We start from the raw sequence: 24,538 nt of genomic DNA, 5'->3' as shown, positions 1-24,538 counted from the left end.
GATGGGGATGGAGGACCCCTGGAGATGGGCAGTGCCTCCTGGCCAGTCCCTGATCCCACAACCCCTCCACCCCACTGGCAGCTCTGGCCTGCTGGGAAGCAGCCCTGGCAGTGTGGGAAATGCAAATGTGCCACCAATTAGCACTGGAAAAGGGAGGCAGGACCCAAGGGGGCAGCCTGGTGACAAATGGCCTGAGGCTGTGGTTGGAGAGCGTGTTGGAGGCGGGGCTGATGCTGGCAGCTGCCTGGAGGCGGCATGAACTCAGCCCTCAGCACCCATGTGGGCATCACTCCCAGAGCTGCAGACTGCAAGCAGCAGAGGGGCTGTTAGCATGTGGGGTCTCCCCACTGGTGGAGCTGGCCACTGTCCTTAATCCCTTCTCCCCTCCCCCAGGTCCCCTCTGCCCTCCCAGTTGTCACTGGCAAGGCTGGAACGACCCACCCCACAGGGGGTACCTCCCAGGTATGATCATACTAAGTGCCACCAGCAACAGTGGGTGGGAGCCTCTAGCATATGGGTGGACTGAGGAGGGGGCCTGGTCCTGTCCAGGTACCACAGATCAGTGTCTTTTCCTGGCTTCCTCCTGGCAGCAGGAAAACACTCAGACTCCTGAGGGTCAGCTCTACAAATTGGACAGGAGAGAATTCTGGGCACAACTCCAGGTCCCCTGAGTGCTGGTAACCCTGGACAAGTCCTTACCCTGTCCCTTCCTCTAAACTGGGAGGAGAATGGCACAGACTTGCATGGGTATCCTCAGCAGCCAGTCTTGGGTCTCACTGGGTGAGCAAGGCAAAAAGTTGAGGGGGAGGGCTCCCTACAGAATGGAGTTAAAACCGGGGCCACACACAGCACCTCAAGAACTGCAGAGGGGTGGATGAGAAGAGCATTTGACTGCAGAGCCCAGAGTCTGGCAGAAGACAATGATCCTAAGCAGAGATCCTGAGGGAAGGTTCCCACCCAAGACACCCAGTATGAGGGTGGAGCAGATCCAAAGGCAATGGACAGCCCAGGAAATGCTCAAAGGGCTGAGAGAGCACTGGTGCCATGCTGGAGGCAGGCAGGGGCTCCACCCTCAGCATCACGGCCCCCCTATGCAGCATTGGGAGACACCCCCCAAGCACTGAGCCAGAAGCCGTGTCAGCACAGCAGGGTGTCCCTTAAGCTAATTAAATAGAAACTGAAGGAGGCAGGCAGACAGCTAGGGCAGGGGCTCCAGCAATGAATTCTTGGGAATAAAACCAAGATATGGGATTTGAAGAAATCACTCTGACCCTAAGTCTACCAAGATCCACCGGTGGATACAGGAACTAAGGCCTGTGATGACATTTAACTAGCACCACTGTAAAGAAGGCGAGACCCCTTCAGAGAGAAGCTCAGCAGGAACCAAGGCCAGGAAAGGATCATCATAGACCTTCAACTGCTCCCAACTCTATCCTTTGGCTTCAGCATCCAATTCTTACTAGGGAGAAAGCTCCAAGTTGGGGCAGGTTGAAAGAGTACCCAGGTGGGGGTTGTTCTCAGGGAACTTTGGGAGGGTTGCATTAAGGATGCCCTAGGTCTGAGCTTTCTCCTCTCTAAAATGGGCATAATTATGATAGCTTCACTGCCTGAAGGACAGAGCAGACCTCCAATTATGAAGTGAGCTTTCCAGGCCATCAGGGATGCTTGTTAAGGACTGACACCCACTGGACTTGAGGGTGGGACTTTCAGTCTTCTTGCAGAAACCTTACACATGAGGGCAGAGGCAACTGGGCAGGGTAACTAACAGCATACACTGGCTCTAGGCCCAGGCAGAACCCATCTCCAGGTCAGGTCCTGGAGATCATGTGGTTCATTCAACCTTTCCATTTCTCACCAGAGTCAGGTTTGGGCCACTCTGGCACTCCCTTGATGATTCGGGTCACTGTGGAAAGAGGAGGTAGCCGAAGGGTCTCCCAAAGTCAGCAGTGGACTCAGAATCTTAAACACTCATCTACAAGTATTTGGGCCAAAGAGGGTACAGGGCATAAGGCGCTTGCCTTGAATGCAGGTGACCCCAGTTCAAAACCCGGCACCCACATAGGATCTCTGAGCATCGCCAGGGATCACTTCTGAGCAACACAGAACCAGGAAAGCCCCTCAACAACGACAGGTGTGGCCCAAACCCTCTCTGCAAAAATTTTTTAAAAAGTAGTGAATCAAAGGGCAGCTATACAAAGACAGGAAGTAGAAGAATGTTATTGAGTTTGAAATAGTCTTGATCGCACAGACCCAGAGTAGAACCTTTCAAGTTTCAATTCCCAGCATCTAAGGGGGCTCCGCACAGGCAGCATGGGCAAGGAGAGCCCTGCCGGCTGCAGGCTGGACACGCTCCTTCCTCTTGGGCAGGAGGGAGTCACTCCCCCCCTTCTTGGAACAAATGGATTTTCCACCCTGCCTTGTTTTTTGGCTCAGGTCAGAAAGAATCCTAGGGCCGTGGAAAGAAGCCAAGAGCTACCTCCGAGTGACTTTAACCAGCAGACAGGCTGGTAATGGGCTTTGGTGGGAAAAAGGAAGGAGAGGGACGATTAATTCCAACTTGCCAGGCGATAAAGAAAATTAAGGCATAATCCTAAACAGGCAGCAGCGAAGCGGCCCCGTGCAGAATACCAATGACCTCAGCTTCTCAAAACGACAGGACAAGAGCAAAAGCCCCCGAAGAGAATGTGATTGTGGCCCCCGGACTCATCTGGATGAGGCTGTTTGTTTGCCCTGGCGCCCTAATGATGGGAATGAAGGAAAATTCCCCGTTTCCTGGGAGATGGAGGCCAGTGTGGGGGAGCATGGCAGCCTGCATACTGCCACCTCCCCACTGGGCCAGGGCCCAGGACACAGGGAGCTCCCAGGCCCCATCCAGGGAGTGCTCAGTGCAGAGAGTTGGTTTGTGTTGGCCACAGAGTCCTGTAGCCTGGGAAGCCAAATGGCTATGACCCCTGCAGGCCAAACCCAAAGGCCTCTCTATTCACAGTTGCTTAAGTACAGATCCAAAGACCCAACAAGGAGCTTCCTGCATGCCTGGTGCCCACCTGAGAGGTCAACCCCCCAGGAGTGACTGTGACACATGGGGCTGGCTCTGCAGGGCTCTCACAGGGCTGAGAGTTGCCACCAGCCTGAGGCCAGCCACGGGCAGGTGGTGGGACAATGTTAACCGAGGAGCATAAGGAGAGCCCCATGAAGCCTCTGAGCGAGAGCTGGGCAGGGAGTCAGGTAGACAGACAAGCTGGAAGGTGTGGAGCAAGGGGCAGGAGCTGGTGGATGGTGGATGCTACCCAGTTGCTCAGATGATTTCCATCCATCCTCAAGGGGTCCTGAGCCATTGGGACTTCCCTGGCTGGCTAGGGTGCAGGGGAGCCCTTTCCTTGTTAGCCTACTCCTTACTCCATCCATGATTCAATGACCTAGGCCACTTCATTTTCTTCCATATCTGGAACTTAGCAAACACTCACCACAGAGCACTCCCAGGCTCTGCACACCCCAGGCCTTCCAGGAGGTTATTAAACACTGTATCTCTGCCTTGGAGGGGACCCCCAACAGGGATCTCTCTCTCTCTCTCTCTCACTCTCTCTCTCTCTCTCTCTCTCTCTCTCTCTCACACACACACACACACACACACACACACACACACACATGCACACACATACACAGAGTAAGACTGTCAATGAGTCTCCCTTACCCCAGCCCAGGTCAGTTCAAAGGGCATCTATCATCAGGACCACTGAGGGTCATGGAAAGCTATCCCATGGGAGCTATAGCTGGGCCACCAGTGAGTGGACAGGGCATGCTTGGGGAGGGGGACCCCTGCCCTGTCAAACTCAGCCAGGACAGTATCAATATGGGCCCTCCCAGATGGGCAGGCATCGAGTGGATAGCTAAGGAGCTGCAGCTGCCAACATCCCCACCCCTTCTACCCTGAGCCCCGGAGACTGGGGTCCTCTGGGTGAGTTGTCCTGCAGCCCCATGCAAGAAGAGTTGAGGGAAGAAGGTGTGGGAAAGGCATCCAGACACCTGCTTCTGGGGAGTAGGTGCCTCTGAGCTTTGGGGGCCAGGGTCTCCTGTCCTGGAGAGTTGGGATGGGGAGCCCTTCCCCAACCTGCTGAAAAGCCCCCTGACCCGATGTGGGAATTGGCCACCTCTGGCCTCCCTTACCACCCTGTTTGCTGTCTCTCAGACATTCCCATTAGAGTCCTGGGGCAGGATAATGTCCACAACTGGCTTCTGGAGAAGCAGGGGAGCCTGAACAGGATAAAGGAACCAATAAATGAGAATATACAACTTTGGGATTTTTTTTTTGTTTGCTAGTTTGTATTTTGGGTCACACCAGGGATGATCGGGGGTTACTTCTGGCTCTGCACTCAGGAATTACTCCTGGCAGTGATCAGTAAACTATATGGAAAGCTGAGGATTGACTCTGGGTTCGCTATGAGCAAGGCAAATACCTTACCCACTGAACTACCACTCCAGGCCCACACATGCTATTTTGAGGCTCGGGCTTTTCTTCCACCAGAATTTATAGCCCAAGAAACAAAACGTATTTTGCTTTCCAGCATTCTATATACATTATAAAAGTAATACCATGAATGCATTACTTTAAACATTCTCTATTTCTGGGCGCAAAGAGAAAGCCCAACAGGCTGATCACATGCTTTGCATGCAGAGGGACTGAATTTAATCTCCAGAATTACATGGTCGCCCAGGGAACAAACCCCAAGCACAGAGCCAGGAATAAGTAGTCTCTAAGCACCACCAGGTGTGTCCCAAGGAAACAAAAATAGTTAAGTCAAAAATAATTTAAAAAAATACCTGGGGCTAAGGGCTGGAGAGATAGCACAGCAGTAGAGTGTTTGCCTTGCGCGCAGCCAATCCAGGATGAATGGTGGTTAGAATACTGGCATCCTATATGGTTCTCTGTGCCTGCCAGGAGTGATCTCTAAATGCAGAACCAGGAGTAACCCCTGAACACTGCCAGGTGTGACCCAAAAATCAAAAAAAAAAATACCTAGAGAGATAGTATAGTGAGTGGGTAGGGCATTTGCCTTGCACATGGCTGACCTGAGTTCCATCCTCAGCATGCCATAAGGTTCCCTGAGCTTTGCAAGGAATGATCCCTGAGTGCAGAGCTAGGAATAAGTGCTGAGCACTGTTAGGTATGACTCGCAAACAAACAAACAAACAAACAAGCAAAAAGGTCCTTCATCCATGTATAATAACCTGGTCTTCGGGGGAACTTAAACCCTTTCCAGATGGTTGGTCCCCTGACCTCCTTTCTCCCAGGCACAGGAGCCACCTAAATGGATCCCAGTCTTCCCTTTTCAAAGACACAGCAGTGAACTGCCAAGAACAGAGTGTGGGTTCTGCTCCCAGAGGAGTCCCAGGGGTACAGTGTCACTTTGAGCAAGACAAACCATTGTGCTTGTCCCAGTAGGATGAAGGGTATCTCCATTGCTGCCTGGCCCTGCTCAAATTCATCGCCATGAGCTACACATGGGAGGCTGGAACTGGACACTGATGGCAGCACCCACAGTTCTAGGTACAGCTGCTTTGCAAATCTATGAAGGTCACCAGCTTCTGCCCAGGGTCCACCTCCCTACCTATTCCTCAGGGGACCCTGGGTACACACGGTCCTCATCACAAGGTGATAGTAACCTCTGGCCCAGAGCTCATTTGCTATACTTTGAGGTCTACAAGGCCCTTGACATTACACTTCCCTACTAATTCTAAACAATCTCCTCTGACAGGCGCAGGGGGACAAGATGGGCTCAGGAAAAATAGCAAGTTAGTGGCCATCCAGCCATATGCCGTCTGGTGCCACCACCCAGAAGAAACCAAAAGCTGCTCAATTGCCTCATTCAGGAAACGAGAACAGAGGATGCACAAGTCCTGCCCTCACCCGGAGACACCCCTAGAAATGTGAAAGTCACCTGCTCAGAATTCTGCCTGAACAGTAAGGCCCCAAATTGTCACAGATTAAAGCACCAAGAACTAAATATAAAGAGCCTGCATTGGGCACCTGGTGCCTGACTTCCTGCCTGGCACACCTGGCCCTGTGAACACCTGGTTCAGTGTACAACACCCAAATCTGTGCACACCAGTTCTGTGCACACCCAGATTTATGCACATTCATCTCTATGCATGCCCAGCTCTGTACACATCTGGCTTTGTGCAGCCTGGGTCTATCCAGAACTGGTCTGTGCATACCTGTCTCTGTGTACACCTGACTTTATCCACACCCCACTCTGTGCACACCAGCTCTCTGCACACCTGTTTCTATGCACACTTGGCTGTGTACATGTGGTTCTGTGCACACCTCACTATCCACTTCCCACTATGTGCATCCCCAGCTCTATGCACACCTGGTTCTGTACACACCTGTCTGTGTACATTTGTCTCTGTGTACACTTGTCTCTGTGTACACTTGTCTCTGTGCTCAGGTGTCCTGGGTTTCCCCGCCTGTCAACAGAACATAAGACCTGGTCCTGTCACCTCCTTGCCAGCCAGCTGTGCACCTGCCAAACCTTAGCAGTGTTGTGTATGTAAATATTTTAGGGGATTACTATGTTACTCACCCTAAACTGATTGGTGATTGTGCCCTACCCTAGGGTGTGACCTGGCATTCTGACCCCACCCTAGGGTAGTACCTGATTCTGCTTCCACCATTGGTTGGTATCTGATCCCACCATTGGATGGTACCTGACTCTGGGGGATAAAAACAAGGGTCTGTGGAAGGCCGAGGCTTTTTTGCTGGAACTGAGGCTGAGTCTTTGGACTTCAGTCTTGTCCACCGAATAAAGCTAATATTTCCACAAGCCTGACTGTCTGCGAGCTGTTCACCCGCCGTTTCACCTCAGAACCGTCGGCTAGACAGGGTGGCAGACGCGTGCTCCGAGCTGGAAGAGAAAGGCTTCATCCTCCATCCCTCCATCAGTCAACCTCTTCAGGGGCTGACTTGCAACAAGCAGGACCCTCCAGCCCACTCCGCAGTAAGGACAGTTGGGGAGGTCATCTGCTCTCTGTGTATCGCCAGCCTGATACACTATACCCACAAGCTGGGCCTGCACCCCAATGTGTTCAGGCAGATGAGAAGATTCCTGGGGTTCAAGCACCCTCTGAGCCTCCTTGTCACTCAGATGAACACTCCATACGGAATAGATGCAGCCTTGCCTAGTGCGTACACACACACACACATGCACACACACACACACACACACGCACACACACACACACACACACACACACACACACACACACACACACACACACACGCAGACTCTCCCCACGTGGCCTGTACACTCACCAGGCACAGAGCTTGCTCTGCCAGTGACAGCCAGATGGCGGTTTTCTCCCGGAGGGCCACCATTTAATGCTCTAATTAATTAAAAAAAAAAAAGCTAGGTACCAGAGCCTGGGTGGGTTCCAAATATCCCAGCCAGGGGCCTGCCCCAGGCCAGCCAGGGAAGCCAGGCCCAGGCAGAGGGGCCGTGGGGACGCTATTGCTCACATGCCCAGCAGAGTTCTGCAGGTGGCTTCAGGCACGGGATGGGTTTGCGTAGAGCACAGAGCTTCCAGGCAGGGGGACAAGCTGCTCCAGAGGGACCAGGATGCTTCCTCACACCCATTGGCCTGCCTCCAGAGAGGGAGAGCTCAAGCCCCACCAGGCAGCCTGCTCTGATTGGATAAGCATCCAGCTTTGCTCAGCCTGAAGCTTGCCCAGCTTGCAGGCCCAGAAGGCCCCTCAGTTCAGGTTGGCCCACCAGGCCTTTCCTCTCTGCCTTTCCAGGGGCAAGTTCTCTGCTGTGAGTGTTTGGGGAAACGCAGCGATACATTTGCCATCTCACTTATGAGTAATTTGCTGTCAGGAGCTCTGTGTAAGCGGAGGGCTGAATGAACGAGGCTTAATTAACATTAATGTTGTGACAGTTCTCAGCTGAGCCGGGAAATCCCTCCTCCCAGCCCAGGCCCATGCCTGTCCGCGTGGGAGGTGAGAGGCCGCTGGGAGACTGTGCTGTTGCAGACAGGAAGGCAGGGGGCACCTCTTGCTGGGCCCTGGAGGCCGGGTCTCTGCAAGTCCCATTCGGCAGCTACTTGCTGGCTGAGTGGGCCTGAGTCTTAGGCCGGGGTTCAAAGCTGCCACTTGGTGCTGGGGGACCCAGAGACCACCCTGAGACTTTGTCAGCAACAGACAGACCAATCCCTTTCCTAGGGCACCAGCAGATTTGGGAGATGCCCATAGAGAGCAAAGGGCCTTGCCCTCCGCCCCACAAGCTTAAGCACAAGACAGGCTGGCACTTGCTCCTTCCTTCCAACCTTTCTTTGGGAAGCTCCCCAGAAACCACCGTGTGTGTGTGGGGGGGGGGGGGGAGGTACTCAGGAGCGGAGACGGGATGTGGCCAAGGTTCTTATCAGCAGAAGTTGGGGGAGTCACAGACACCCACTAAACCCTGAAGAATCCATGGGGTGGGGTAAAGGAGTAAAACCATGGTAGAGAGGGAGGCGCCCTCAAGGACAGGTTGCAAAGGGCCTACAGCACTGGGTTTCCAACAGCTGCCCAGGGTGGCCTCAGGCCTTAGGGAAGAGATAAAAGTCAGAAATGATACCCCTACTCTCACTCAGCATTGGGGCCAGCTCCTACTGTTCGCAAGTCCCCCCAGGTTCAACTGCACACCCCACTTGTCACTAGTTATTGCAGTATGTCATGAGACCAACACATACACAGAATGAATTTGAAGCAGCAAGAAAGAGAAGCAGGTTTCCAGAATCACCCCACACATTTCAGGGTGCAGGAGGACAAATGCTAAAGTCCCCGGGTGCCCCTCAGCACGCATCTACAACCTGGTCTCCTGGGAAGGGGCTTGGTTCATGACCCTGGACTTCAGGGACTCTTTAGATAGAATCTGGGAGTCAAGGGTCCCAGTAACGAGAGTGTGGAGGGCAGGAGGTAGATGGACCTTCAGAGAATGACCCTACCCCACCAGGGCCCCTGTGCCCCCAAACCTGGATATGATGCTCTGCTCTAGGGGGTTTTCCTGCTCTAGTACCTCACCCTTTCTCACACAGGCTTTCATTTCTCCTAGGAGTTGGGGGTACAGAGAGCACCTGCCCCCCTAGGGATGAATGTTAGACTTGAGTAGGACTCTGCTGGATCAGGCTGTGACTAATGGCAATATTGGAGAGCAGGTGGGCTGCTCTAGTCTAGGCTCTGGACACTTCTGCACACCAGAAATACCGCACAGCAAAGCCAAGCCAGCCCCTCTTCTCAGCCAGGCCTTTATCTCCAAGCTCCCTCTGTGCCTAGGGGTTCAGGTACCGGCATAACCAGCTGAGATGTAATTCCCCCCCAACCAGGGAAAACCCACCCTTGAAACAGGCAGGAGGTGTCACTTGGGGCCTCTCCACCCTCAAAGATAGCCGAACATGGAAAAGAAGCAAAAGGGCCTGGGATGGTTGGGTAAAGCACCTGCAATTCATGAGGCTGAGCTTGGTCCCGGGTCTCCCCCCACTGCCCACATTGGCACACAGGCGTTGCTCAGTGCTAAGGGGTGGAGAGAAGCAAGTCCTGGGCTCACTCCCCTGCCCCGCCCCCCGCTACAGTTCCCGGGGAGCAGGCTCCAAGGAGACCCCAGCAGCCAGACCACCAGCTGCTGCCCCCTCCCCAGACAGAAACTGGCCACAAAGCACCCTCCCCCCGACTCTGCCCGCCTGCGGTGACAGCCTCTTGGCACCTCTCCCCTTCCCTCCATCTGTCAGGAGTCGTTGCAGACAGACTGTGAGAACCACCCGAAGGAGCCCCCCCCCCCCCGCCAGGCCCCCCCTCCCTCTCTGTACTTCTCTCCCCCTCTGTCCCCTTCCCTCCTTTCCTCTTTGTCCCCTCCATCCCTTCCCCCTTTTCCCCTCGCTACCCTCTGATTCTTCCCCTCTCTCTCTCCTGTCCCCCTCCCCACCATGCCCCTCTGTGACTTAATCAACACTAACTGATGAAGGTGACACTGTCACTCACCCTTGGATGGAACCAGCAAGTTGGATGGATACAGCTTAGCACAGCCACCCACTTGCCTAATCCTGTATTCCAGCTCCCTATTTCAATGTGTGTCGAAATCCTCTGGGGTTGAGGACCCAGGAACCCCATCACACAAATCGGGGGATCATCCCTGCGGGGAACCTCCCATGAGATGCTGGGTACCTTGGGTAATATGTGACAAGGGTTTCATAAACCTACAGCTAGAGGGATAGTGAAAGTTGGGCTCCCCCCACTAATGTGAGAATAAAGAGCCCAAACTTGCCCTCCCCACAAAAGCAGGGTGGCTGACTGGGGAAAACAATACTGTCCTAAGCCTCAGCATATTCTGGTGAGGAGCCAGGGAAACTGAGGCCAGAGAGAGCAGTCCCACAGCTGTGCTAAGACATGATGGGAGAAAGGCCCAGGCATCCTTCCCAGCCCCCAACACCTCCCTCGCCGGGATCCCTCCCAAACCCCATCTTTCTTTTGTGTAATTCAGCCCTGCCCACCAGGCAGAGAGCCTTAGTCAGCAGACCCAGGGGAATGGTGGCTAGGGTCTGTGACTAAGGGGCTGCCCAGGCTTTGGTCAAAGTCAAGAGGGTCCAAACAAGCTCTTGAGTTTCAGAAACTCAAGAGGACGCTCTGCAGGGTATCCACTGGCACCTTGGAAGGCCTGAGCCCTGGCCACGTCCAGCCTGAGGACATAGGACTCAGAGCCCCATGGTCAAGGGCAAGAGCTCTATCAAGTCCAGCTCCAGTCTCCTGTGGGTCAGGCCCAACCCTAACCTCAGTCCAGGAGTGCCCAGCAAGCCTGTGGCTCGGAGAAGGGGTACCCTCAGCTGTCACACACAGCCAGTTTGTCCCACTTCCAATTCTGTTCAGACCTGGGAAACATGGCCCATTCCTGCTGGGACACAGCAGAAGTGGAGTGCCCAAAGCTGTTGGGAAGACTGACCCCAACTCCTCAGTGGTCATCCTGGGACGGAGAGGCAGGACAGAGTGGGGGCAGTACAGGGACAGGAGTCACCAGGGAAGAATATGCAGGGATGAAGTGAGTTTGATGGCAGAAGCTTTCAATGAGGGATGTAAGGGGGGCACTGAAGGCCAAGGCCGTGTTGTCCCATAGGCAAGACAGGACACATGGCATGACTTTCATTCCAGATCATCTCATTCTCAGCTGCACATCACAGGAGGTGCATTGTAAGAGGCATTAGAGGAGCCTGAAGCAATAGTAGAGCCCTGGGTATTGTTTGCTTTAAACATAACTGACCCGAGTTCTATCCTCAGCATTCCATATGGTCCCCTGAGCACTGTCAGGAGTGATTCCTAAGTGCAGAGCCAGAATAACTCCTGAGCATCACTGAGGTGGCTCAAAGACAAGGAAAAAAAAAGGAGACATTACAGAGACCACAAAGAAAGTCAGCTGATGCCAGCCAAGACAGACAACAGCGCAGATATGGGGTGACAGTGGAGGACATGACAGACTGTGCTTTTTCTGCTAGGAACAAGGCCTGAGCTCTTGCTCTTGTAACTTCACTGAACCCCATGACCTGAGGGCCCCCCAGATCTCAGCTTCACAACCCTGGCATCACACAGCCTCACCTTGTCACCAGCTGACCGTATGTGCTGGACACAGCTCTGTCTCATTCTCCCCACAGATGGGAAGGAGTTAGGATTGATTGCCTGCACCCAAAGGGTGGGCTTGGAAATGCAGGAAATGCCCAAGGCTGACTGTGGAGCATGGTGGGACCCATAGATGTGAAGATCCTGGCCCCACCATGAGAGGTTCTATCAGACATACAAGAGTGAGGGGCTTACCCAGTTTCCAGGGGGTCCTGCCATGTTTGGCTGCTTCCTAGTTAAGGGTTTCTGGTGATATTTCACCTCTCTGAGCATTTGATTATGAGATAGAGCCACCAGTAGCTTCTTAGGTGTGGAGGGTTCAGGGAAGAGGGAGAAATGAGGAGCAGAAATGGCCCCTAGTGCACACAGCTGTGGTCAGGCAGGATCAGGTGCCCTCTGCACCCTTGTCTCCCTTATACCCTTCAGAGAAGGGCTGCGTTACTTTGGGCCTGGCCCCCAGCCTTTAATTCAAAGACTATTCCCAGGCCTTTGTAGAAAGTGGCTCAAAGCCTGATGCTGGGGAGGGCCAGGCTGCAGAAAGAGGCAGAACTGTATCTCACCCAACAGTCTGGCCTGGGCCACAGCTCTCCAGCAAGATAAGGGCTGTGAGTCCCAAGGGGAGGACACAGACCTTGACATGGAGCCAACATCCTGACTCCTTCTTAGTCCCAGCAAGCTCCCGTGCTCCTCTGGGGCAGAAGTCTAGGCAGAAGCTAGAAGAGGGCACTGCCGTGGCCCAGAGATGGCAGGAAGGGGCACTGTCATGGCTCAGAGATGGCCATTGTTCCAGTGAACAGAGACCTTTCTGCAGCTGCCCTTGTCTCAGGCCCAGGTCTCGGGTTATCAAAGGATGTGGCACTGCTGATCTGGGCCACCTTTACCTCTAAGCTGGGGTGGTGAGGCCGGGAGAGCAGGTTCTGCTGCTTCTGCTTTTACCCCTATGTCCAGGCTTCTGTGAATTTGTGTTCAGTGAACAAAGGAGTGAGTGATGCCTCATTGGACTGAAACAGCATCTGCATTTGGCCACGTGCATCCCACTGCAGGACTACACCCCTACAAGCAGCCCAGGGTAGGAGCTTGATTTTTTCCATACACAGGGAGCTCAACCCCTGACCAGACAGTGGCTCCTATTCCTGCACAGCCCTTCCTGTTAAAATTCTCTATTGGCAGCCCCGAGACCAACAAGGGTTCATATTCCCCGGCAAGCAGATACGTCTATTCCTCAAGTGATCCAAAACAGTCAGGGGTCAGGTGCAAGGGGCTGCCATCAGGCCCACTCAGCTAGGAAGTAGAAATCCCGATCTGACTGACAACAGTGTGGGGTGTAATCTCTGCACCCTGAGACGTAGGCAGGGCAAGGAACTGCAGAAGACAGAATTTGTCCTAGGCACAGAGCTGAAGTTGGTTTTGATTGTTTCATGGAGAGTGACCTGGTCACTTGGCAAAACCCGTAGGAGGTGATACCACACACGCAGGGATCCATTCTCCCATGCGGTTTCTTTTAATAAACTCTGATCCATCCTGCCATGAAGGTTCTGCTAATAAACCAGTGCCAGCTCTGTACTCCGAGACCTGGTCCCCGGGGGCTGCATTTCACAGCTCTCGTTGTCCCTGCTCTGGGCTTCAGAGAATAGCAACAACCCTCGGGACCCTCCCACCCAACCCAAGGGTCCTGACTGGCAGATCCCTATGAACACCATGGTACTCAGAGGCAGACATGAACCCCAAAGAACAGGGCTGAGCCAGGCCACACTGTATCAACCTCGGGCTCTGGCGAGCACAGGGCTGGCAGAGGCAGCCATGGTGAGGGTCAGGCTGGGAACAGAGATTGCTGGCATTTCTCCAGCTACAAATAATTCCCGCCACATACAAGCCCAGTGGGGACCTGTGGCCTGCCTCGGCGGGTGGGTGTGGGAGGAAGGGTCACCTTGGGCTCACACCCTCCGCACCCTGAGTGTGCGCCCGAACCCTATGCTGGGGCACGTGGCTGGGGGGGGGGGGGCTGTGAGAGGAAGGAGCAGCAGATGGAGGCTCCGGGTCTAGGAAGTGGAGATGTGAAGGCGAGAGGGAGGGACGGAGAGGCAGGGGCTAGAAACAGCCCAGATTCTACAGAGCCAGCCCTTGGCTTCCAGCTGGTCATGCAGGCAGCTTAACCTACGCCTGTGGGGCCTTCCTGCCTGGGCTGCCAACTTGGATGTAATTCCTGGGCAATTGCGAACCCAAGACCCTCCTGGACAACTCCCCAGATCTGGCCTGGCTGGGAAGCTGGTGCCTGGGCAACCAGAGGCAGCCCTTAGGCACTCAGTACAGTTGGGAGATGTTGGTGGCAATGACCTACATCTCTCCTCGTTCCAGCAGTGCCTCCGCCTCCCCGTCCTCACATGGCAATGGGTGAAGCTGCTGAGGGTACCTTCACCCTCCCTTCCCCACTGGGCTCACGAGAAAGGAGAGTGGGGATGCTCTTCTGCAGGTTCTGGGGTAACTGGTGTACTGTTTTGGGATGAGCCCATGATTCCCTTTTCACAGACCAAGGATGGAACACAGAGAACCAACCCACCCAAGTCCCTTCACCAGTGGGTCCCACGCCAGGACACTCACCCCTGGCCCAGCAACAGACAAATCCCAGGCAGGAAGGAATGTGGCCCAGGAGTCTGGGACTGGGGTGAGTTCTGGCTGTGGGCCACCCATAGCCTGGCAGCTCTCCTCTCCATCGCTCTGCCCAAAAGCCGCCCAACATGCCAGTTACACCCCACCAATGCTCACCAGGGACCACAGACCAACCCCTAACTCTGGCCAGGCCAGGTCAGTCCTGGCCCCGAGCCCAGCTCCAGGGAGAAAGAATGTGCTGAGTGCTGCATTGAGGACCAATGGGGAGTGGGAAGGAAGTTTGAAGAAGGAAAACCATCCACCCAGGAGCACAGAGCAAGCTAGGAACAGACTAGTCAGGATCCGAACTCCAGTACTGCGGGGGAGAGAGCACAAGAGCTCGAGAAGGAACTCAGAGAAGGCTTTTCTGAAGGGAGGGTGTGGGAGAGCACTCAGGATCAGACAGAATTGTCCTTTCTCCTGGCTGAAGTTTGCGTGGCCCAGATCTGGGGACTGTGTGCCTGAGAGGCTGGGATGCTCAGGGAGAAAAGAATTCTATGGGGTATTGCATGGGACATCTGTGGAGGGAGAGGAGAAATGGAGAGGGGGGAGAGAAGGAAAGAGGGAGATAGGGGGAGAGAAGGAAAGAGGGAGATAGGGGGAGAGGGAGAGAAGGAGAGAGAGAGAGAAGGAGAGAGAGAGAGAGAAGGAGAGAGAGAGAGAGAGAGAGAGAGAGAGAGAGAGAGAGAGAGAGAGAACAATATGGTGATGGTTCAGCAACCACTTCCCACAAACTATTTTCAGGAAAGACTCAGCACATTCAGAAAACTCATCCTCACACTTAATCAGGCAGGAAAAAACCAAGTCTCTGGAGAAGACTTCGACATTAAATCATGGGCACCTCCCAAGGGAACAACATCCACCCCGTGAAACAAGCTGAAAGTGCCACCACCGACCAAGAGATGCATCTGTCAGAAGAAAGCCCAGGCAGCCCCTCCCTACAACTGCTCACGCCACACAAGAACTTTACCAGAGGTTGTGCCTGCCCTGCCCAGTGGCCCCTTCTGCTTTCCACTGTGAACTTTAAAGCACCACGTGAAATGACAGTAATAGGATGAGAAAAGACGATTTCCGTAAAGCTGACCCAAGTGCATTTCAGCTTCCACACAACCAAGTGAACTTCGGGGCCACCTGCCCTTCAGAGAGGCAACTTCCCCACCAGGAAAATAGGGGCAAACCCTGAACCCTGCCCCGATGTCTCCAGGACTCTGGGAAAGACTGTGTCCGACTTCTAAAAGGCAGAGAACAAGACAGTGAGGGTGTCCCCAGCTCTGGTCAGCCCCAGGATGGTGGCCAGGAAGGGATAGTGGCCATAGGTCCCTCCAGGGACACCCATTCTGGCAGTACTCAGAGCAGCTTTGGACTGTCCTGCTTGGCGTACCTGGGTACCATGGATGGGGGTGGGGGTGGACTGTAGACATAGATCAGGGTGGGAAGCTCAGTTAGGACACTCAGCCCAAGACAGAGAAGAGCCAGGGTAGAGTGGCAGGTGCCAAGAAGGCCAGATCATGCCTGAAGACATGCAAGTCCTCACAGGAAGCTGCAGGATACCAGTGTCTCCACTGGCAAAAGAGTAGATGTAGGGGACCCCGGCCCTGAGGTAAGCATATGTGAAGGCGCTACTCATCCTCATGCGGGGCTAGCTCTGTGGGGTGAGGGATGCCTCCCCTCAGAGTCAGGTCCTTCCTCTGGGAGGCATAGCAGTGGGACCTAAGGTAGCAGCTACAGAAAGCCCCTAGTTACCAATATCTCAGCCCTGAGGTCCTAATCACCTTCCAGTGTGGCAGGGCCCCGAGATCTCTACCCAAATTCAGCAGGTAAGAGAGGGTTGGTCCTGGATGGTGTAAGACAGGGGCACTGGTGCTATCTACTCAGTATGCCAGGAACCCAGGTCACTGAGGTTCTGAGAGAGGGTCCCTCAGGGCGCCCGTCCCAGCCACCAGGCCTCAAGGTAGGAGTTACCCTGCTCTGCAGGGTGAGCCAAGAAGCAAGACTGCTGGACCCCTCGTGTGCGACCAGCTCGTTAGCGATCATTAGGAGTCACTGGGGTGCTTATTGGGGGAACTTAATGGGAGTCCCTAGGAGTTTCTGAGGTCACTGTGGTCACTGGGGAAGCTCCTGTAAGGCCCTTGGGGGAGGCTCGGCCTCTGAGCATGCTCCAGACCATCGGATTAATCTATCCTGTGGTCTCTATTAGATTCTCAAAAACAGAGGACACTTCCTCTGTACCTTCACATGTCTCCTCTGGGCCAGGACTGTGGTCTGTGCCCCACATCCTCCTGAGGCTCAGATATACTGACAAGTCAGATGGAGCTGCTGCCATGGGCCTGTCCTGGAGCAGAGCCACAGACATCCCAACATGGGTGGTTTCATGACCAGAACTGGGCTCTGACAGACCATCAGGGCCAAGGAAACCCAAGTGGAGAGGAAAGTGGGGACACAGGGAAGTTCAGAGAAATGGAGCCCATGCTTTGGACAGACTTGAAAACAAGCTCTTGGGCTTTTCAGAGGAAAGGACTAAAAATGGGAATGATGGTCCTAGATCCACTTGGCTGATGCTTCCTAAGGTCGCCCCATCATAGGCTCCTCAATTTCCTGATCTGTCTATCTCAGAATTTCTATACAGGAACAGTAAGGGGTGAGACGCAAGGCTGGGGGAGTTGACATGCCAGCATAGGCGGGGAAAGTGCTGGGGTTCCAGGAACAGGCTTTATGGAAACTTCTCACAAGCCCCAGCTCTGGCTTCCGGGTGACAACTAGCCAGCAGTCAGTCAGGAGAGCGAGCCTTGGGCCATATCTCATGAGGGGAAAAGGTCCCTGGGTTCTCTCCCAGACAACAACACTCCTGTGGCCTATGTGCCAGGTCCAGAGGGCAGACCTGAGCTTGCCTAGAAGGGAGGGAAGGGGGAAATGGGGAGAAAATGGGGGCAGTAGAATATCTTCCCCTTTCAGGCTTGCCTTGAGAAAAAGAGTAGGTCAGGCAGGACAATACAGCCTTGGTCCTCGGGGAGTCAGCCTCGACCCCCCCCCACCCTGGGGCAACTCTCACAGAGACCAACTGGCTGGTTCCATGTTCTTCCCTCAGCCCCTCCCAGGCACTTCTTCTCCACTTCCAAGTCCTTCTGGCCTTAGGGCACTGCCTGTGGCCAGACCCAGCAAGGGGAAACATTGAGGGCTGGGAGCATGCACAGACCCTGGAGTCCTCTGCCAACTCCTTCCTCCGGAAACAGCCAGTAGCTCACCAATACCCCTGCAACTCACCCACACCCCAGTTTCCAGAATCACCACTTAATCTAATCCTCATGTCTCAGAGAAGGAAAGACTATTAGCTCCCCAACATTGTTCAGCCACCAGTGAGATAGAAAACCAGGTGTGTCAGATTCAACGTCTCCCTGAACTGTGATCTCAATACGGGTCTTTTGGTCCCCTCTCTCCTGTACCTGTCTTTGTGTGTGTGTGTAGTGTGTGTGTGTGTGTGTGTGTGTGTGTGTGTGTGTGTGTGTGTGTGTGTGTGTGTGTGTGTGTATGTATGGGGGTTGGAAGTAAGCAGTAAGCACAGAAGATTTCTTGGAAAAGGACTGCATTTAATCTCCTTTTTTTTATTATTGCATCTAATCTTCTAAGATGATAAAAAAAAAGAAGTGTCTGGAGTGATCCAAGCAAACAGGGACATATGCAAAGACCAGTGGGGTGATGCACGGGAAGCTAGAGGCAAAATCTGCACTTTTTCAAATTTATGGGAAATGTCAAAAGGAAAGTGAGCTACAGCTCCCAGAGTTCCCACAGACTGAGCCCTGTAGTTACTCCCAACAGAACAGCAGCCTGGTCACATGGGAACTGAGGTTCTAGTGGACAGTCTATTCAGACAACTCCATCCAAATAGATAATGCTAGGTCTGGTGTGAGTATGACTAAGAACAGGCGGCCTGATGCCACTCAGAGTGGGGCAGCAGTGCCAGTGGACAGTGGGGGCTGATCGTGAACAATTTCCCAGGAAGTTTCCCAGCAGGTCTCTGGCTCCTTCCCGGCACAAGAAATGACGTGGGCAGTGTCTTTGCCCACTATGCCCTCTCTATTAAACCCAGAGGAGGTGATGGTCTGGTGAGCCGGGCACTTGCGGGAGAGAAGGCGGAGGTCCTAACAACTCACCAGAACTGTCTGGCCTGCTCAGACCACAGAAGAGCAGAGTTCCTGCTTAACAGGCTGATAGGGGCGATGCCTCCGTCTCGGGGATCACAGAGACCCGAAGTGGGGAGTCTTGTCTGAGTTACTAAGTACCTGCACCAACACCTCAGCCAAGTCACTGACAAACCACCCTATCTCTGGACAGTTCACTGCCCACTCTGGGTCTTGGTTAATCAGACTGAAGCAGGAATTTTGTCAAACTAGCCCATCCCACAGGCTCAGGAACCAGGACTTGCCGCCACAGATCCTCAGCGTGAGTCCTGGCTTACTATTGTTGACAGGCGCCAAGGGCTGGCGTGTCTCTGCCCCAGACATGAAGAAGGCCAGGGGGGCTCCTGGACTACGTGATCCAGTTCACAGACAGGATCCCAGCCCACTTCCTGTGGTGGACCCCCAGGGCTTGCTTGGACTGGGTCTCCACCTTCCAGCCCCTTCCTTCACTTTGAAGAACCTGAAGCTGGAACTGGCACCACGGGGGCTTTTCCTGTGCCTGTCCTGCCAACTCTGTCTGTCTCACAAGACCAGGAACTGCCCACTGTGACCCACAAGGCCAAGAAGGCCTGGCTTTGAGTTTGGGCTCCAAGTCTAAGAATTAGACGATTTGGGGGCTGTCACCAGATTCCTCTAAATCCCCATTTGCTCCCTCTCTAGTATAGGTACCATATCATTTATTTTGAAGTAAGTCTAGAGGAATGGTATTAATATATTTACTATCTCTTAAGATCTTTCTCAGTTGTCTCAACTTACAGGAAGTCTTTCTGGCTCCCTCAAAATAAAAGCTGTCTTTAGCATATTCTCAGGTCCCCCCAACCCATGGGTGTCTGAGAGGAGGCATTAGCAAGCACCCAGCTATGCTCAGACTTACTCCTGACTCTGTGCTTAGGGATCACTTCTGGCAGTGCTCAGGGAAGCCTAAATCAGTGACAGGGATTGAACTGGGGTTAGCTGCATGCAAGGCAAGGCCCCACCCTCTGTACTATCTCTCTGATCCTCCATCAGCTTCTCATACTCATAGACTGCCAGCTGGTCCCGTGGGGGGCCTAGTCTCACTCTGCCTCACACTGACTTCACTTACAAAATACAAACCCCATGCTAAGGCTCTGAGCAGTACAGAGGTGAGGTGCTTGAGGACGGAAGTGCTTGCATGGCAAAGGGAGGAGTCAAACCACTGCAGGAGGAGCCAGTGGTCTCAAGGGAGGATAAAAAAACTCAGTTCAGGCAGGTGGCCTAGAGTGAAAATTGGGGGAAGCTCCAGAAAGGGAAGGAAGGGGTGAGGCAAGAGCATTTTCAAACATCTAGCAAAGCAACCACCCAATGCCAGCAGCTTTGTCCTTTAAGATTTCTTTCTTAGGGCCCGGAGAGATAGCACCGCGGTGTTTGCCTTGCAAGCAGCTGATCCAGGACCAAAGGTGGTTGGTTCGAATCCCGGTGTCCCATATGGTCCCCCATGCCTGCCAGGAGCTATTTCTGAGCAGACAGCCAGGAGTAACCCCTGAGCACCGCCGGGTGTGGCCCCCCAAAAAAACCCCCCCAAAAAAGATTTCTTTCTTAGTTTTTGGAGTCCCTTTGCAAAGATCATGAGGTCTAAGAAATTGCACCCATGCCCTTCGTTCTGCAGCCAGGTATATAGACTTTTTCCATGGAGGCCCGTGCCACAGAAAGACCTACTCCAATATGGCCAACAGAGAAAAATATGCTCAAAAGCATGGAACATGCATAACTGATACTGGGATTTATTTACAACAAAGCAAAGTCACCTAAGGAAGCATGTGTGTCTCCTGGGACATGCGATTGGATAATCAGAAAGACTTGTAAGACAAACCAGTCTTGGTACCTTAAGCACCTTCTTAGTGTTAGGCTCAGAAAATAAACATGCCTTTTCAGCAGAAACAATATGCAAGTTTGCTATATGGAAAACTCCATCTGTTTTCATCTCCCCTATAAGCAATAATAATAATAATAATAGTAATAACACACTATATATACCTCATAGATTATTTTATGGATGAAATGAAAGCCTATCTAATGGACTTAGGATAGCATCTAGCATGTTCATTAAACATAAATAACTAAAGGAAGTTCCCTCAGATCTCCATATCAAGTGCCTTTGTCTTCTCTGCCTATGTGTAAATCCTCCTATCTCAGAACCAAATTAAAGCCTAGACTGGCCATCTCAGTCCCCTTCAAAGTCACCCTGCACATAAAGAAGTCTGTGCCAGTGAGTCAGAAGTATGCATGAAGCCATAGGGGACAGAGCCGGGTGTCTCAGCTTTCAAAGGAACCCATCTTTTTGGACAACACATGGCCCATGACAGAGACACAGGCTCTCACAAAGCTCTGCCCATAACAGTATAACCTTGGGCCAATTGTTCCACTTCTCAAAGCCAGAGTCCTTATCTTCAAACTCAGACCAAGACAAGCTTCTTCACTTCAACAGTTACTCTCACCAGTTTTTTGTTCTGAAGAGCCAGGAGACTCAGAGTCCTACCCAGGGGTCTCCCCAGGCTCCTCAACTCTCCCACTGTATGAAGCCAGGAAGACTTCAGGGGAGATCCACAACCACACTGGACCAGCTCAGCTATTTTCATCTGTTCAACAGCTTGACACCCAAGCTTCTACTATCCAGCTCTGAAGCCATGCTCAGGCCCCTTGCAAGGTGAATGAGAGCTTAAGTAGAATGCACTCAGCACAGCAGGCACGCAGCTCAGCTCCTTAGTGTCAATGCTGTCAAGTCTCTGACTGCAATGGGCCATTAAAACCAGAGCAGAAATCTTAAGCCGTGTGCTCTGGTGAAGAAACCGAGGCAGGAGGGAAAGAGGTAGCCAAGTCAGAGTCAATTTTAGTTTCATGTGAGCGAAGGAATCAGAGGCTTCCTGGAAAACTTCATTTAATAAAACAAACACTGAATACTTAGAGGGCTCTGAGTTCAATTTCCACCTCAGAGGGCACCCCATAACTTCTGGGTCCAGCCCCTGAGGCCTCTGGGCACCAACAGTGTGGCCCTGATGACCTCTGAGGGCTGCTAGGGAGGCCTCAGTTGCCTCTAACATCATACTATGAAGTCTGGTTTGTAGGGGATCCTCAGGAGAGGCTCCAGGCTATTGCCACACTGGGGCCAGGAAATACCTGCGTGAGTGTTCCTCATGCCCTCCTGCCACAATGAGGAGTTGTGTGTCTGTCTGCCTGTTGCAGACCCCTCTCTAGTAGGCAAGGGCAGCATCTGTTCCCCCAGATTGCCCTGGTGGAATGATGGTCTCTGGCAAAAGTGTCTCTTAAAATAAATTCCATGGGCCGGAAAGAGCTCATGGAGGTAAGGCCTTTGCCTTGCATACAGAAGGACGGTGGTTCAAATCCCGGCATCCCATATGGTCTCCCGAGCTTGCTAGGAGCGATTTCTGAGCATAGAGCCAAGAGTAACCCCTGAGCGCTGCTAGGTGTGACCCAAAAAAAAAAAAAAACCCAAAATAATAATAATAAAGATAATGATAATAAATTTCTATTTAAATTTAAATTCTTAAAATAAATTCCTATTTTTCTGTGGCTGGAACGACCCTCCTTCCACCCCAACGGCCTACCTCAGGAGCCCCGCCCCGTATCGCAAACCACATGAACAGCAAATACCAACTTCTAAGGCAGCCTGCCACCAGCGGGTTCCCTCAGCAAAGACAAGTCAGCCCAGAGGACACCTCAAGTCCCATTTTAGGGGGCAAACTTCCTCCGGGCTCGGTTAGCTCCCTTTACATGGCCCCATGACTCAGTCCCAGAAAGCTGGCAGGAGTGCAGGTGGCAGTAAAAAGGTATTCACCGTGACTAGGCAGAAACCCAACAAGGCCGGAGGCGGCACCTACTTACTGCCCTGAGGGTGCACCAGTTGGAGTATGGCCAGGCCGAGGGAGGGTGATCACAGGGCAGAGAGTGGGTGAGGGGGTGGGTGGACTGCACCAGAGCACCCATAAACTATACACCCGCTGGTTCCCCTATTGGCCAAGCTTTGGCCATGGGGACTTATGGGGTGGTCCTCACCCAGCCAATCAGGTCCCCCGGGGAGCCCATTCATTCATTCACAAAACCCCGCGCAAGAAAATGCGCGCGCGGGCTAGGCCCAGGGCAGCGTGGAACTTTGGGACACGCTAGCGTTCCGTGGGGCCGAGACAGGCGTCCACCACGACCCGATTGCAGAAAACTACAGGTTTGCTGGGGTGGGGTGGGGTGGGGAGGATGGCATCCACGCCCCCAGTTCCAGCCCAGCCTCGGGGCGTGGTGCGCTGTGCGCACCCGGGACCACGCCAGTTGCCCCGGCTCCGCCTCCAGCCGCGTGGGGCTCAGCGGACCCTGCAGCTTGCTCTCTCTCTCTCCCCGGGTCGCCCAGCAAGCAGCCCCTGGCAGCTGGCAGCTGGCACCAGGGCTGCATCCACTCATGCATCCCGGCTTCATTCAGGTCTGGGTGGCAAGGGGCCACGCAGGTGGCCTGGAGCGACTGCAGCCATGTGCGCGCCCAGCACGCCCTTCCCCCGCCGCCCTTCCTCTTTCCCTCCCTCCCTCCCTCGGCCACTCACGACAGTCGTCCTCGTCGCTGTTGTCCGAACAGTCGTCGTCTTCGTCGCATCTCCACACGGAGGGGATGCAGCGCTCGTTCCGGCAGCGGAATTGGTCCTCCTCGCACGCCTTGGCTGCCTCTGCATGGGGATTTGAAGGGAACAGAAAGGTAGTGGTGAGCGGTCCTGGCCACCCCCACTCCAGTGGAAGAAACGGGGTACCGACGTCTGGGGGTGTCTGGGGTCCGCGAGATCCATTAAGGCACGCCTTTGGGTGGGTGGATTTGGGGGAGGTCAGGGTTTCTGCGATGCCTCCAGGAGGCCACACACAATCGATGGCACATCCTCCTGAGCAAACCCCCCTTTCAGAGACACCCGCGGGGGGCGCACACGGCCCCGACAGAATCGAGCAGGCACCATGCCCGGGTGGGCCCCTAGGCACGGCGGCGCCACATGCGCCCTGGACGCGGAGGGCACATCCCCCTGGAAAGGAAAGCATTGCCTTTCGCGTAAAAGGCGCGCGCGCGGGGGGTCCCCGGAAACGCATTGTCAGGCAGGCATTTGTGGGGAGGACTGGCACTGGACTGGCGCGAGTCAAATACACCCCAGCAGGCGAGGTTGTCACAGTCACACACACACACACACAAAAATACATGCACAGAACACCCAGCCTTCTCCTCTTGCTGCAAAGTTCCCCACTGGCCAAAGCCCCCCATCCAAATTCCCCCCACAAATCCTCCCACCCAGCCCTAGGAGCAGGTGCCTGGAGGCCCGGAGCACATTGCACCGAGACCCCGGGTTCTGGGGGAGCCTCTCCCACCCAGAGCCGGGACGCTTGGGACCCCCCGATCGCTGGGCCGCGCTTTTGTTGGCAGCTCCCGGGGCGCAGAGCCGGGCCGCACGCACCTTGGCCGCCGCTCATTGGAGCCGCCGCCGCCGCCTCCGAGAGATGCTGGAGCCGCAGCAGCAGAAGCAGCAGCAGCAGCAGCAGCTGCTGCAGGAGCACCAGCGGCCGGAGCGCGCCCCGATCGGGGCGGCCCATGGTGGGCCCAGGGCTCCGGCCGCCCCCGGTGCCGCCGCCGCCGCCGAGCCTCAGTGCTCCGAGTCCTTGCCGCGGCGCCGGGGCTGCCGCTGCCCCCGGTGCCGCCGCTGCCGCCGCCGCCGCCGCCGCTGCCGCCCGCCCCGGCTCCTCGGCTGCATTTCAAGCAGGTTCCGTGACGCTCGGCGGCGGGGCGGGCTCAGGCTGGGCGCGCGGCCCCGACTTGGGGCGGCCGCGGCCGGCGCGCGCGCCCCGCCCCGCGCTCCTCCCGCCGCAGCCTGGTCCGCTCTCCCTCCTCCTCCGCCTTGTCCTTGGTCCTCGCTTCTCCAGGCCCGCCCCTATCTGGCCTGGCGCACATCACCCCGTTAAACTCGGCAGAGGGCCCCAGGGTTCTGTCCCCAAGACTGCAGAGAATGCCTGGATGAGGTGACACCCGATGGGTGATGGAGAGACTGCTAGGAGAGTCTGAATCGGTGCTGCTTGGGGCTACAGCCTTGGGCAT

The 24,538-nt window shown here is 54.4% G+C and overlaps 1 protein-coding gene across 6 annotated transcripts in view; it reads right to left on the bottom strand.

Annotated features, from left to right (window-relative positions):
* LRP8 (LDL receptor related protein 8) overlaps positions 1–24,109 on the bottom strand; it is a 65,531-nt gene extending 41,422 nt beyond the window's left edge. For all 6 annotated transcript variants that reach the window (XM_049774656.1, XM_049774658.1, XM_049774657.1 and 3 more), the window contains exons 1-2: positions 23,904–24,109; positions 23,019–23,138 (exon numbers count right to left, since the gene is read on the bottom strand). In XM_049774656.1, the coding sequence (XP_049630613.1) occupies positions 23,019–23,138; positions 23,904–24,039 (256 nt within the window). In that variant the 5' untranslated portion in view covers positions 24,040–24,109. The remainder of the gene's footprint in view (positions 1–23,018; positions 23,139–23,903) is intronic.
* Between the last annotated feature and the right edge of the window lie 429 nt (positions 24,110–24,538).

This window comes from Suncus etruscus, chromosome 6 (genome assembly GCF_024139225.1).
Source record: "Suncus etruscus isolate mSunEtr1 chromosome 6, mSunEtr1.pri.cur, whole genome shotgun sequence".
Taxonomy (NCBI): domain Eukaryota; kingdom Metazoa; phylum Chordata; class Mammalia; order Eulipotyphla; family Soricidae; genus Suncus; species Suncus etruscus.
The sequence above is the reverse complement of the archived record's forward strand: the minus strand, read 5'-3'. Positions and strand labels throughout refer to the sequence as shown.